Raw genomic sequence first — 13,715 nt, forward strand, 5'->3', positions numbered from 1 at the left:
TTCCCCTTCCCCTTCCCCTTCCCCTTCCCCTTCCCTTTTCTTTTCACAAGCTGTGTGTTGACTTTCTTTCTTTCCCGGGCTGCACAGGTTTAGTGGGCAATATTGGTTGTTATGTGTGCAGTTGGACTAGATGATCCTAGAGGTCTTTTCCAACTTTAATGATTCTGTGATTAACTAGAGCAGCTCTCCTCCTTTTGCTGTCAACCTTCTGACTTCTTTTAGCCCTTCAATGTCTGTTTCCCCTTGCATCCAGGGGCTGGCTGCTGCCTTCCTCTCTGCCTGTATGGCTGGCTGGCTGGCTGCCCAGGGATGGCAGGGGATCCTGTGCTCCCAGCAGGAGCCACAGACTCAGGAACACAATTTCTTAGCCCTGCTGTCAGGGTGCTTGTCACTGAAATAGGAAGGTATCTCAAGCATTGCATCGTGCTCCCACACTGCTCCTTTCTCAGGCAGCCTGTCCATTCCTCTCTTCTGCAAGGCTCTGTGATTCATCAGCCATGACTGCAGCAGGCTTCATGAGATGCTCAGTAAATTCACACACGTGCTCTCAGCTCTTATCCATTGGAAAAGTCTTCCTGATACATGATGTGTCCCTAATGCCGTGATGTGCAGAATACAAGCACAGGAAACAGCCTCCAGACAGACATTTGTAGCACTACCACCTAGTTGTGATTCCTCCTGTTGGCTTTACCAAGAGCCAGCTTAGAGTGAACTCAAACCAAGCACTGTCCCAAGCAGCATGTGTGTCCCTGCAGGCACCGGTTAAGCAGTCTCTGCTCTGACTCCGTGCTACAAGGCACACGCAGGTACATGCTGCTTCTCCAGGCTGGTTCATGAGCAGATTTGCACCTGAACTTCATATTTTTAAAACACGAAGTAAAGATCAGCAGACCAAGACACAGGGTGACCCTACACTGCAGCACGCTTTTCCTTTATCTCCTCTTCAAGAGGCATAAAAGCTCTCTTTTATTGATGTTTTGGATTTTACCTCTCCTCTAGAAGCAAGTCAGTATTGTACACCAGTAATTTCAGAGCTGAACTTGAAAACTTGAGGTTGTTCAGACAGAGAAATTAGATTTAACAGTGTTTAATGCTAAAGACAAATAAACAGAATATGGAATTGGATCTAATGTTGTTCCAGGATTCTTTTGGTTTCTGACCACTGCAGTAGGGTGTGTGGTAGTTGCAAAACTTGGATCTGGAGACCAGAGGCTCTTTAACTCTTTAACTAGCATAGGGCATGCAGGGGCAGTAATAGAACTTCAAGGTTTCATCTTGCTGAACGAATCAGAAGACATTAGCTTTAACATGTCTCTATCTGTAACTCAAGGGACAAGAGCTAACATAATAGCCCACAAAGGGCTTTATAGTGTCATTCAAAACTTCGTCCAACCTTACTTCACCCAGCTTTGTCCTGGTCATCATTTGTAGCTGTTCTAGGATGGATGTAGCTATGGGATGAGGCTATTCTGTAATGATGGCAGACAACTGAATGACAGTCTGGAGTCCTCTTCTGTTGAGGCATGGTAGCAGTTGAAAGGTTGAGCCTGTCTCCAAGACGTATCACAGGGAGGTCAGAGACTGCTCTAAGCATGGGAAGACTAGAGATAATGTCTACGCTGTCGCTGGCCAGATTGGGACACCAGTTTTTAAGTAGAGAAGGAGAATTCAAATTAAAAATCAAGTAGATATTGAAGGTCCCTGGTGTTTTGTAAGTGATAATTCTCAAGATGGCATTCAGCCAGAAGCCTGTATTGTTCAGGACACTTCTTCCGGAGGGCTTTGAACTCTCCATCTACAGTGAGTGCAAGCAGACAAGAGGATTTTTCCTTTTTCTCAGCTGAACTGTATTTGAAAGGAGATTTTGTAGTTGTTTGGAGAGGACCTAGGGGAAGGGTACAGGCTGTTCTTCCAGTCTCAAAGAAAGTCTCAAATCATTAGGCTGAATGTCTGTGTAAAATCATAGACTCAGAAGGTCTGAGTTGGAAGGGGCCTTAAAGATCATCCAGTTCCAACCCCTCACTGTCAGCAGATATACCTTCCACTAGACCAGGTTGCTCAGGGTCCCTACACAGTCAGGCCGCCTTCATAGTGGAGAATTTCCTCCTAATATCTAATCTAAATCTCCCCTCTTTTAGTTCAAAACCATTGTCCCCTATTCTGTCACTACACTCCCTGATAGAGTCCCTCTCCAGCTTTCCTGTAGGCCCCCTTTAGGTACTGGAAGGCCACACTGAGTTCTTTTCAAAGTCTTCTCTTTTTCAGGCTGTGCAACTCCAGCTTTCCCAGCTTATTTGCATAGGAGAGGTGCTGTAAACCTTGAGAATCCTTGTGGCCTTCCCTGGACTCACCAGACACTAATAACCGCCCTTTAACCAGTACTCCAGAGACTGATTTTGGATCTATAAAGGTTGAATTGAGCAACTGAGGTAGTGCTACTGGTAGCTGGGAACTCATATCCTTCCTCACAATTGAGCCCACAAGAGGAGTTGTCTAAGAGCAGCACCAGGAAACAGCAAATTTCCAGGGGTCCTTCTATGTCATTGCATCAGAGCTTTGGTCACCCACAGGTATCTCAGTAACTTTTGTACTGATCTCTGAACGCTGGTGGGATAGCCCTCAATGCCAGCTGTAGTCTTAGCTATATAAATATGTTGGCTGTTACGCAGTGGGTGCTTAATTTTGTGCAAGGTGAGAACTGTTGCCAGCAGAGCTGTGGGATGTAGTCAGTTCTTGCTGGAAGTCAGCTGTCTGCAGGACCAGGACAAAAATCTTCCATCTCACACCTTTGTCATAGCAGAGAGGTGGTGCCCAGGGTGGTGATGGATGCAGTATCTCCCGTCCCTGGTGATATTCAAACTCAGATTGGGCAGGGCTCTGAGCACCGTGATCTAGCTGTAGATGTCACTGTTCATTGTAGGGGAGTTGAACTAGGTGACCTTTAAAGGTCCCTTCCAACTCAAATGAACCTACGATTCTGTGATTCACAAACTAATCAGATGTGTGGCGAAGAGGTCTTTGGTATTGGACTCAAGAGCTACTGTCAATCTGAGAAGCAGTGCTTGGAAATGGTAGTTGATCATTGTTAAACCACTCACTCACTTTCTTCCAGTGGTAATTTTGTTAAAAAGATCTCCAAAGAGATCCCTTGGCAAGTACTCTTAGTGAAATGCAAACATTTTTGTGCCTTAAAAGGACAAGGATAAAAGTGTCTCCACTAGACCAGCATGTTAGTGGAGCTGGCTGTCAGTTCTCCTTCTCAAATACCACTTCTTCCTTTCTTTGCTGTCAGCCACCACCTCTGACAGTTTTGGAAGGAAACACTTTGATTACGTGCTGTGACAGGGAGATTAGACAGTCAAAAAGGATGAGGGCCAGTGCTTGGTGATGTGTGAACCCAACTTCAGAAAGCCCAAGGAGGGGGGAGAGGGGCTGCCAAGGACCTGATGGGAATGAAAGCCCTCGTTTTGCTGTGTCCTCATTGCTAACGGAGTGCAGGACTGTCTGCTCCCTTCTTCAAGTGAGCTGTCTCCTTCCTTTCTACTTGGAAGGGTTCCTGGGAAAAATATTCTTAAAGCTAGGATTAAACACTGGAGCAAAAGATTTGGGGGCAAGTACAGCAATCTGGGAGACCACCTGGTTCTCCCCCTGTCCTATCCTTGCATTCATGAAGAATTTCAGTTATCACTGCCCTCCAACACTTCATTCCCATTCCCTCCCTTCCTGCTTTATTATTCATTTTATTATTACAGCTGCTCAGATGACGTCTCAGAGAGCAACTTGTTATCAGGAAGAAATCAGAACTGATTAAATTAACATGTGATAGCTTTAATTTAGAAATAAACTAGATTCAGGACTTGGAGAAAGTCAGAACGTCCTGCTTTCAATTTTCATTTTGAAATTCTTTGGGTTTTTTTTTCCCCAAATGTTCTGAGTTTTAAGGTGAAAAATAACATAGTTGGAAGTCAGATCTGATACAAAAACAATTGAAGCCAATCAACAACATTGAAATGTTTCCAGGAGAGCTATGTGTCCTGGGAGAAGTCTGAAAGGCAGTTTCTTTTGATGCAGAATGAAATTATATTGCTGAGAGTACAAGCACATAAATGAATTACTGCAGGGTAGCTGGTTTAAGAGCTTTGAGGAAGTCCTTGTTCCATAGTGGTTCCCTGCTCTTATCCATTGGTAAATGCATGGTACTTTATTGTTGAAACAGGATTAATCCATTGCACATTTACTCCAGGGCACTGCCATGTTTCAGCATGCGAACTTTCCATGGGGTTGGTGACACAGTGTAGATTCTCATCTGCTCTTGCTCTGAAATACCTAATTTAAGTACCCATGCATTGGGTGTGCTGCATTCCCCATGAAATGGACATCCAGCTCCAGTGCTGATTTAACTGTTCATGTCTGTCACACAATCACAAAATGGTTGAGGTTGGAAGGAGCATTTGAAGGTCAAGCAGGGACACCTACAGGAAGTTGCCTAGGAAAGTGTCCAGGTGGATTTTGATGATCTCTAAGGAGGGACACTCCACCACCTCTATAGGCAGCCTCCTTGGTCACCTTCGCAATGGAAAAGTGTTTCCTTAAAAAAAAAAGATTTTCCTTCCTGTTTTTATGTTCAAACATGAAGATCCCCATCGTCTATCTGGCCATCCTGTCATGCTCAGCTATTAGGATAGGAATAGAGGTTTCTCCTATCTCTGTTTTTCTTTACAGCAGTATGGGGATTTCAGTGCGCAGTGAGATCTGCATGTGGATGTACAGTGCAGTAGGATTTCCATGGGGACCCCTGGAGCACATTTATAGTGTTAACCTGAGAGATGGGAGGTCTTCATCTCGTCTAGGTGCACTGATTGCATGATTCTATGATTCAGTGATTATTTAAGTGGTGAAAGTCTGGTCAGTGCAGTCAATGGAGTTCAATGGAAGACTCTTTTGACTGGATCTCCACTGAACAGAAATGTCATCAAGGCTTACTGGTTGCATGGTAGGCACAGACATAATAAACATCAGTACTTAGTGAGAAGATCCCATTGGGCTGTGTAGGCACCAGGCAGATTAAGAACCTGAATTCCACACAAAGTCAGTGGAGAAAGGGGAAATTTGATAGTGACAGGACAAGGAGGAATGGCTTGAAACTGAAATAGGGGAGATTTAGATTAGATATTAGGAGGAAATTCTTTACTCAGAGGGTGGTGAGTCACTCGCACAGGCTGCCCAGAGAGGTAGTGGATTCTCCATCTCTGGAGGTTTTCAAGTCCAGGTTGGATAGTGCCTTGGGCAGCCTCATCTGAAGTGTGGCAACACTTCCCACAGCAGGGGGTTTGGAACCAGATAAACTTTAAGATTCCTTCCAACCCATCCCTTTCTATGATTCTGTGATTCTCAGGTTATGTGGTGTGAGGGAGAAGCAACATGCTGGTTTCCAAGGGAGGCATGACAATACCTCACTTTCAACTTAAGAACATCCACTTAAGTAGCACAGTGAATTCCCACCTTGCTGCTGAGCTGTGAAATTTCCCCATGGCAGCATGCCCAAAGGGAGGATCCAGGAGCAGAAATGTACTGTGCTTCTGGACCCAAGCCCCCCTTGGGCCTACTGGTTAGCAAATGAACAAATCTGCTCTTTTGCCTGAGCGAGCATGACAAGAGAATTATCTTGCTCACAAAGTAATGCTGTAGCTTCCAGCAGGACCTGGTCTGAAACGGAGCATCGCATGAATTTTGCATGCATTCCTCTGTCAACAATCAAATGGTAATCAAACATAGCTCTGCAGGCAGACCCCCAGGCAACTGGGCCTTTGTGCAAGTACAGGAAAAATGAAAAGCAAAACTTGCTTGCTGTAAATTCTTAGACTTTTTTACCATGGAGTATCAGCTCCTGAGATCAACTCCACTGGCAAAGGGAGGCAGCAAAACATGTGTCTTTTTGTTGGTGGTGCTAGCTACCGACTAATTTTCTTTTCTTTCTTACTTTTCCAGCTGCTGGCTGTCATTAGAGGGAGGTCTTCTCTACGCCTTCGTGGGACCAGCCGCTGCTGTTGTTTTGGTATTTGAGCTTGGCTGAAATCATTTTTTTTCTCTCTTTCTTTTTTTTTTTTTTTTTTTAATTTTTTAAGACTTCCCTCATTTTTTCAACCCAAGAGTGTCCCTCTCTGTTTCTACTCTTATTTTTAATAACTTTCTCCTTCAGGAAGAAAACACAAAGTATTAGAAGCCAGCAATTTGGGATGGGTTTAAGTTTGGAATACAGTGTACCTCAGCAACCAGCCTTCTACCTCTGTCCGCTCTGGAGTCCCTTAGACATCTGGATAATGCTTTACCTTTTTATTGACCTATCTGGATGGAAGTGCAGAATGGTGGTGGAAAACTCTGACATTGACTCCTTCAGAATCTGCTGTTACTGGCTGCTCTTAGACCAAGTTGGGTCTCCACAGCCAGCTTTCATTCTTCATTTCTCCCAGATGTCCATGGCATTTGAGTAGCTTTCTTGCTTGCAAATGAAATTGAAGTCTTTAGAAAATAAAGCTGAGGGGATCCTTTATGGCTCCAAAAACATCACGTTTGCTTCTTGTTCAAAGAGATGATGTAGTTCAAGCAAACATCCATAAACTCTGTCCCCCTGCCTCCTGCTAGGCAGTAGTTTGTCCTTCTGTCTCCTATCCCTTGGCTCTAACCCAACACCAAAGCCCGTCTCAGCCAGTTACTTTCTGAGTTGAAGGTTTCACTCACGTGATGACAGACCTTTCATCAAGCTTCCCTGCTGTTGAAGCCTCACTGATCATGAGAGATCTTGACTGTCAGGGTTCAAAGACTTTGAAAACTGCTGGTCCCTTTAGGAAATCCCTTCTGTAGCAACTGCAGACACATTTAATGCCACTTTTAGACCCATCTAAGTGGAAGTCTTTTTCTCTCCAACTCAATGTTTTATCCAGTGGAGGAGCTATATGGTCTCTAAGGCTCATGTGCCCTGGAGAATCCCACAGGAATGGGATTGTTGACATTTGCCATTTCTTTTTTTGGATCAGGTTTTTGTTTCAAGCAGTGCTGAGGGGGATATCTGCCCTGTGGCAGGAGGAAGCTTACAGGAGAATAGCTGCACAAAGCCTCTTGCTGCCTCTATTCTCACTGCTGTCACTGCACATCAAGCCACCTTGGGGTCATCATGATGTCAAAGAAACAAGTCATCGGTTGCCCCTCTTCTACAATAAAGCAAAGCTTTTCTCTCCTGCGGTCTTTCTTTAGCACTGATACAACACATAGCTGAGCCTTTGGATAGCCATCAGCAAAGAGTGGGAACACGCAGGTATACATGCTAGCCAGTCTTTAGATTTCTGCGATGCATGTGATAGTTGGTTTTCGCTTGGTAATGTTACTGACGGGCTTAGAGTCTTCTTTATTGCTAGAATAATTGACAACAGCATTAAGTGGCTTAGTGTTTTCAGATGAACTACCTCTTTGCTCAACAACATAATAACAGATAGCTCTGGCTCAGTGGCTTGAATGTGCAATAGAAAGCAGTGATTAGGAGGGAGTGAGCTATTGTAGTGCCCGGAGAAAGAGCAGTCAGTCTTCTGCCTGTTTTGCTTTCGTTGTGCCAACAACAAGGGAAGTAATTCTTCAGCTTTCCCTACCCTGCTTCCATTTGGCATCTCTGTTTTCACTCAGCATCAAAGCTGAAATTGGAGATAACCTTACAGTGAGGTCAACACCTGCAAATGCTGGTTCATACCAGCAGAAGAAGGTCTTAGGAAGTGGTGAGTCATCTCTGGAGGTGTCTGTCTCTTTTCATTGCCTAGAGAAGGAGCCCATACATCTCATTTATACTACCTGACTCATTGCTAGCTAAATGAGGAGCAAATGATGCCCAAGAGAGGTATGAGGCAGTATACGTATATCCTGAGGAACTTGGGGAAGAGGAGGAGGAATAAGCATTGAACACTTTCTTATAAATGGAAACCTGAGATGACAAAATTCACGCTATGGCTTTGTAGCAGAGCACAGGGTTGAATATGCAGTTCTCAAGTATGCACTGTGTATGAGACCAGACAATTGTCTCTTTTGTGCATGTTTTGTCCTGATTTCAGGTTGGCCATGCCAGAGATGGAGGGTCAGTCCACCTTGGCTCAGCATGAGGACAGCAAGGCTCTCACAAGGCTGTATGCAGGATATGCAGCTGTACTACTCTCAGGACAGGTTTGCTCCAGAGAGTCCATCTGCTCTTGTGCAGGGATCACAGAACAAGATGGGAATTGGCTCTGTGCCTGAGTTAAGCAGCTCTTTCTCACCCGACACTCTGAGGAATACGATATGTAGGCACCCAGATGACTTTGCGCACTGCTGACGTGGCTCCAGCTGGGTTTACCTATGCTTTAAACCTTAAGAATGCCAGGAAATTTAAATTCAGGGCTGTTGCAAGTGGTTTTATGCATCTAACTCAGGTGAAGCACCCTGATGACACTTCGCTTTACACAGTCTGAAAGAAACAGGCTTCTGCAGGGAGAGCCTCATGGCATGCTAAAGTCATGACAGCGGGTCATCAGTCACCAGGCACTGGTTATCTCAAGGGTTGAATCTCTGATTTGTGCCTTCACTTCTGGACTTTGATCATGATGATCAATGTATTGGATAAAATAGATTTATTTATTAAAATAGTTGCAGAGATGCAATTACAGAGCTGCAATTCTTCATCTCCCCTGCCATAAATGAATGAGGATGCACCTGTTGTGCCAAACCCTAGTAGGTTTGCAGCCTGCAATACTTCACCCTCATATTCTTTACTGCTTTATTTCACGTATAAGAAGAGGATCTCATATGCTCAGAAGCCTCCAGCATGGTGAAGAAAGACCCCTGAGTTGTGAGTGTGCTCATAAGTGTGCATATAACTCAGGTTTGTTTTCTTGCTGATCCTTGGCTGAGTTACTGTGTGACTTGCCAGCATTGTTTCTATACAACAAAACAATGGTGTGCTCTAGAAATGGACTGACAGCTGTGGAAAGTATTGCCCTCTCCCAACAGCTGATACAAAAGAAAATAATTGCTATTTGGGAGCTCTTCCATTTGCTGCCAGCTGTAGACTCCACATCAGAAAGCTGGGTCATGTCCTGATGAAATCAGCAGTGCATATTCAGAAACGTTGCTCAGTCTTGAGAATGATTTTGGCATCTAGATGAAGGCTTTGTGTGAGCAGAAATGTCCTTTCCATGGGTTATGTGTTCTTTGGTGGTTTGATAGTTGGACTAGATAATCTTAGTGATCTTTTTCAACCTTAATAATTTGATGATTCTATTAGTTGTTCCTTAGGACTACTTCTCAAGGGTGTACTAAACTCACCCAGGCTCTTACTAGGTAAGACATCAAACATTGCACGTATCTGAATTTGGCCTGAAATATTTCCTTGCAAGCACAATGTGCAGAAGTGCATCCAGTACTTCATTCTACCACCACCAGCTATTTCACTGATAACAAAACCAGGAGAATGTCACTTTTTTCCACCATCAGCACTGTGCCCCTAGGAAGAGGTGATGCTTGTGTATCACTGAAGTGGCTATGTTCAGAGGTTGCTGAGGTTTGCATGGGGTTTGTGAAACAGATGCAGCTGGCAACAGTGAATGGAATCAAAATGGAGCACTGAGGAGTTCAACATCACTTTGCAAGACCTTAGCTCTGCACAGCCTGTATTTCCCTGTGAATATGTATACCTGACTGATACAGACATCTGTGTTCTTACCCTAACAAAGCAGAACAAAGTGCTGTGTAAAGTTGCTTTGCCCACTAATTTCTTGGAAATGGATAGATGGCTAGTCCATGAACTGTGCAATCTGCAGTCTCTCTCAAGACATCCTACCACAGCAGCTGATATTTCTACTTACTCAAGTGCCTCTCCATCTCTTATTCTGAGAGCAGCAGTGGTGCTTCACTGATCAGGAATGATGACTATCCATCTGGATCGCACCACCTTATCCTATTAGTGCTGCTGCTTTTGGTCCACAGATTCCAAAAAATACTTTTGAAATTGCGTCATGCCAGTGCTCTTCCCTGCATTGGCCACTTTCAATTTGTATTATCCTGAAGAAATATTTTTATGCTTTGAGTTTTCCTAGCTAGATCTTGAGCATGCATTTGACCTGATCTAGCTGCAGATGTCACTGTTCATTGCAGGGGAGTTAGACTAGGTGACCTTTAAGGGTCCCATCTAACTCAAATGATTCTGTGATTCTATGAGCCCTGCAGCATTTTGAGCACTTTACAGCTTTGTCCTGGCCCATGGAGACCTCTCTGAGCTGCTGCCAGCTGCATTCTGCTTTCCTGAACTCAGACACATGGCCAAGGGAGGTGGGATGGAACGGGGATAAGAGGGGTAATGGCCTGCAGACATGTGACTGTCACCCAGCTTTGGGAAGAAAAAAGGGCTCAGCTTGCCCTTTTGTTGCTTCTGTACTGCTGAGTGTGATCTGCCCCATCTGAGAACAAAACTGTGTGTTGTTTTTCTTTCAACAGGTGAACATGGTTATTGGCATTCTGGTTTTTAACAAACTTGTATCCAAAGATGGAATAACAGATAAGAAACTGAAGGAACGGGCAGGGTATGCCTTATCAATACATCTAAATAAAGAATAAAAACAAAAAACAACAACAACAAAAAACAAGGTTGTGATCAATAACCAGGTGAGAAATGCAAAGGGAGATTGGAGATGCAAACAAGCAAAAGCAGATTTAAACAAAATGGAACAAATGAACAAAGAAATCCATGGACTGATATTTCTGCCTTGTTATTCGGTGCAGAGGCAAAAGAAACCCAACAAAACAAGAAGCAGCACCATGCTGATATAGGGAGGGTTTGAATTCAGCTCTTTGTTAAAAAGGCTTCAGCCCAAATTGACATATTCTTCCAAAATATAGGGAAAACAAAGACACTGTTTTCACTAACTCCTGGAGAATTAGTTGGATCAGAGAGGGATGTGTCACTGCTGAGTTTGGCACATGGCATGGGCTGTGTGAGTCGCATCTAACAGCTGGCAGATGGCTGAGGGATAGCAAAGGTACACAATGCTTTGAAGGAAAGGGTTTTGAAGGTGTACAGGTGAACAAATTAGTATATGGGTGGATGTGTAATGAGGACTGATTAGTAGAGAAAGGTATCTCTTCTGCAGGAAGAAATTCTGATACCTCCTGAAAATCTTCTCCACAGCCACTACTCAAACCTCCATCTGAAGCCCAGGTCTGATGCTAAGTGGTTTTCTCTGTAGTATAATGGAAGAGTTTATTCCACAGCTCTTGGCAGCAGCCAGTATGGCAGCAACCACACAAGGCTCTCCCTTGGCTTCCCTCCAAACTGTTCACAATGCATCTGTTGAATGATGACATCAAAACTGAGGGCAGAAGCAAGCTCTTATCTAGCCAGAGAAGAATAGGAACAAGGGAAGGCTCACATTTAACCTGCAGTGTTGACCTGGCCAAATGGTATGGTTCCTTGGTGCAGTGAGGAAGGAATCTCGATGCCTAAGCAAAATATTTATTATAAGAGGAAAATTAAGCCCTTTTGGGTGAGCAGAGCTATGTGTTGTTGCTGGATTAAATACCTATGTGAGTAAGTGACCTTAGTGCATTGCTTTAAGCAACCACTAACAGGGAAATGCTTTATTCTGGATGATGCCTTTTTTTCAAGGAGAGCTCAAGAAAATACCCTAACTGCAGGCAGAGTCCATAGGAAGGTAATTACACTGGAAAGTCAACGCTCAAATAAATCATTTATTGGATTAGCAGAGCAGCGAGTTGCTGCTTATCAGTCTCTCCCTCTTTAAGCTGAACTGCACACAGAATGACCTTATTTAATACCTATCAGCTGGTTATTGATCATACTCACAGTTATGCTTTGAAAACAAAACCAACAAAGGAAAAAAAAAAGTCCTTTTTCTGATGTTCTTTGTTTTTTCTTTCTTTTCTCTTTTTCCCCCCTTTCATGTCCGTGTGTGTGTGTGCAGCACTTTTAAGCCTTCTCTGTGCTAAGTGATTTTGTTCTCCTTTCCAAGTGCACCCACTGAGATTGTGGGGATGCTTCTGGGATCCCCGATGCTCCCTCCCTTTAGCTAGCCGCTTCTGGCCTGGGCTTGGGAACCGTGTTGGAGGGTAGATCTGAAGATAATCAGTATGAGTCATGGCCTCAGACATGTTTGGATCTGAGGAGATGGTATAAAGAAACATTGTGTTTCCTTTAGCAGAGGCAAGAAGTATGGTTCAGTGTTGGAAAAAAAAAAAAAAAGGGGGAAACCCACCCAAAAAAGGAGGGGGGAATCAACCTGTTGAATGAGGAGCCCAGCACATATACCGCAGATTGGTTGTCATTAATAAAGTAGTGTTAATAGCTTCTGAAAAATAATACCTGAGACACAATAAGTCTTGCCCTATACTGAACAGAGGAAATCACTGTAATTACTGATGTCATAAAACTTTGACTTTCTAATGGCATGTATCAGAAATATCTTTATACATATATCAGAAAGCGAGGCTATAGAGAGGTAGATGTGGTTACATGGAGAGCTTGCTCATTGCACGTGGATGCCCCAAATCCTTTCTGGGCACATATCCTGTGCTAGAGATGGGGAGAAAACCCTGCAAGAAGTTCCCAGCAGGTACCTGCTTGCAGTGCTCCAGTGTTTCCCTGAGGTTGACCATCCTCCTTCTGCAGTCAGCTGCACCAACGGCATTTTTAGTCTTGTTGACATAAGTGCTACTAAAAGTGAATGTTTTCATGCTGGATAAAGGGGCCTTTAAAATGAATTTTAAATTTATTCAGCCAACGTTTATTCCAGAACCATTTGTGTGCTTATGCAGTCAGGGAAGAAGAATGAGACTATAGTGTGTATTCACAAAGGCTAATTTTAGCCTGCTGAGTTTAATCTCCCCAGGCTTCCTTTGTAGCCATTGGAAAGAGACAGGAGCCTTGTTTAGTTTACCCAACTTGTCCCTTAGAGGAGCTTTACTTCTTTTTTCCTTCTGCTGATTGACTTGAGAAAGTTTGCTCCAATACCTTGTGTGAAACGTTCTCTGCGTGTCCTGCTGGGCTGTAACAGAGCTGGATGGTTAGTGCCAAGACAAATAATTGGAAAGATAATGACTATATTAAAATAGGGACAGATTTGGATTGCCCTTCATCTGGAAGTGTTTGATGTTGGAAACATGGGCTGTGCGTGGTGTAAAGCACTGTTCAATATCAAGTAGCAAAGACCAGGCTCCACTGAACACACCCAATGAGTCCATGAGTTGTTTGTGGATATTTAGGAGGAAGAAAAAGCTAAATTAAATGAATGCATTATTCACTGTGGTTGTTTCAGTAGCTACCCTATCATACGTACATGCACCAATATAAACTTACTATGGAAATTCAATATATTAACAACCTCAAGCCCCAAACTAGAACAAATTAGAATACAAACGTACCCACATCTGTGCCTACTGCTTACAACTTTCTGCATAAATGCACCCAACAGCAATTACAGTTGTGTGTTATAGTGGTCTTTTGGCTGGTTCTTTGTGGTTCAGTGTCATTCATGTTTCTCTGGTACAGTTTTCCATCAAATTCCTTGAATCAATCTATTTTCTTTTTGCTGCCTATCTCTGCCTCTCTCTGTCTCTCTGCTTATCTGTTCTTTGTGGCTTATAGGTCTGGGGATGGACCGTGTTTTTTTAAGGGTCATGCACTTAATGCC

General features: G+C 43.7%; 1 protein-coding gene across 4 annotated transcripts in view; it reads left to right on the forward strand.

Moving 5' to 3' along the window:
- ADGRB1 (adhesion G protein-coupled receptor B1) overlaps positions 1–13,715 on the forward strand; it is a 206,964-nt gene that overhangs the window by 158,241 nt on the left and 35,008 nt on the right. For all 4 annotated transcript variants that reach the window (XM_021387913.1, XM_021387911.1, XM_021387912.1 and 1 more), the window contains 2 exons: positions 5,989–6,055; positions 10,507–10,592. In XM_021387913.1, the coding sequence (XP_021243588.1) occupies positions 5,989–6,055; positions 10,507–10,592 (153 nt within the window). The remainder of the gene's footprint in view (positions 1–5,988; positions 6,056–10,506; positions 10,593–13,715) is intronic.

This window comes from Numida meleagris, chromosome 2 (genome assembly GCF_002078875.1).
Source record: "Numida meleagris isolate 19003 breed g44 Domestic line chromosome 2, NumMel1.0, whole genome shotgun sequence".
NCBI lineage: Eukaryota > Metazoa > Chordata > Aves > Galliformes > Numididae > Numida > Numida meleagris.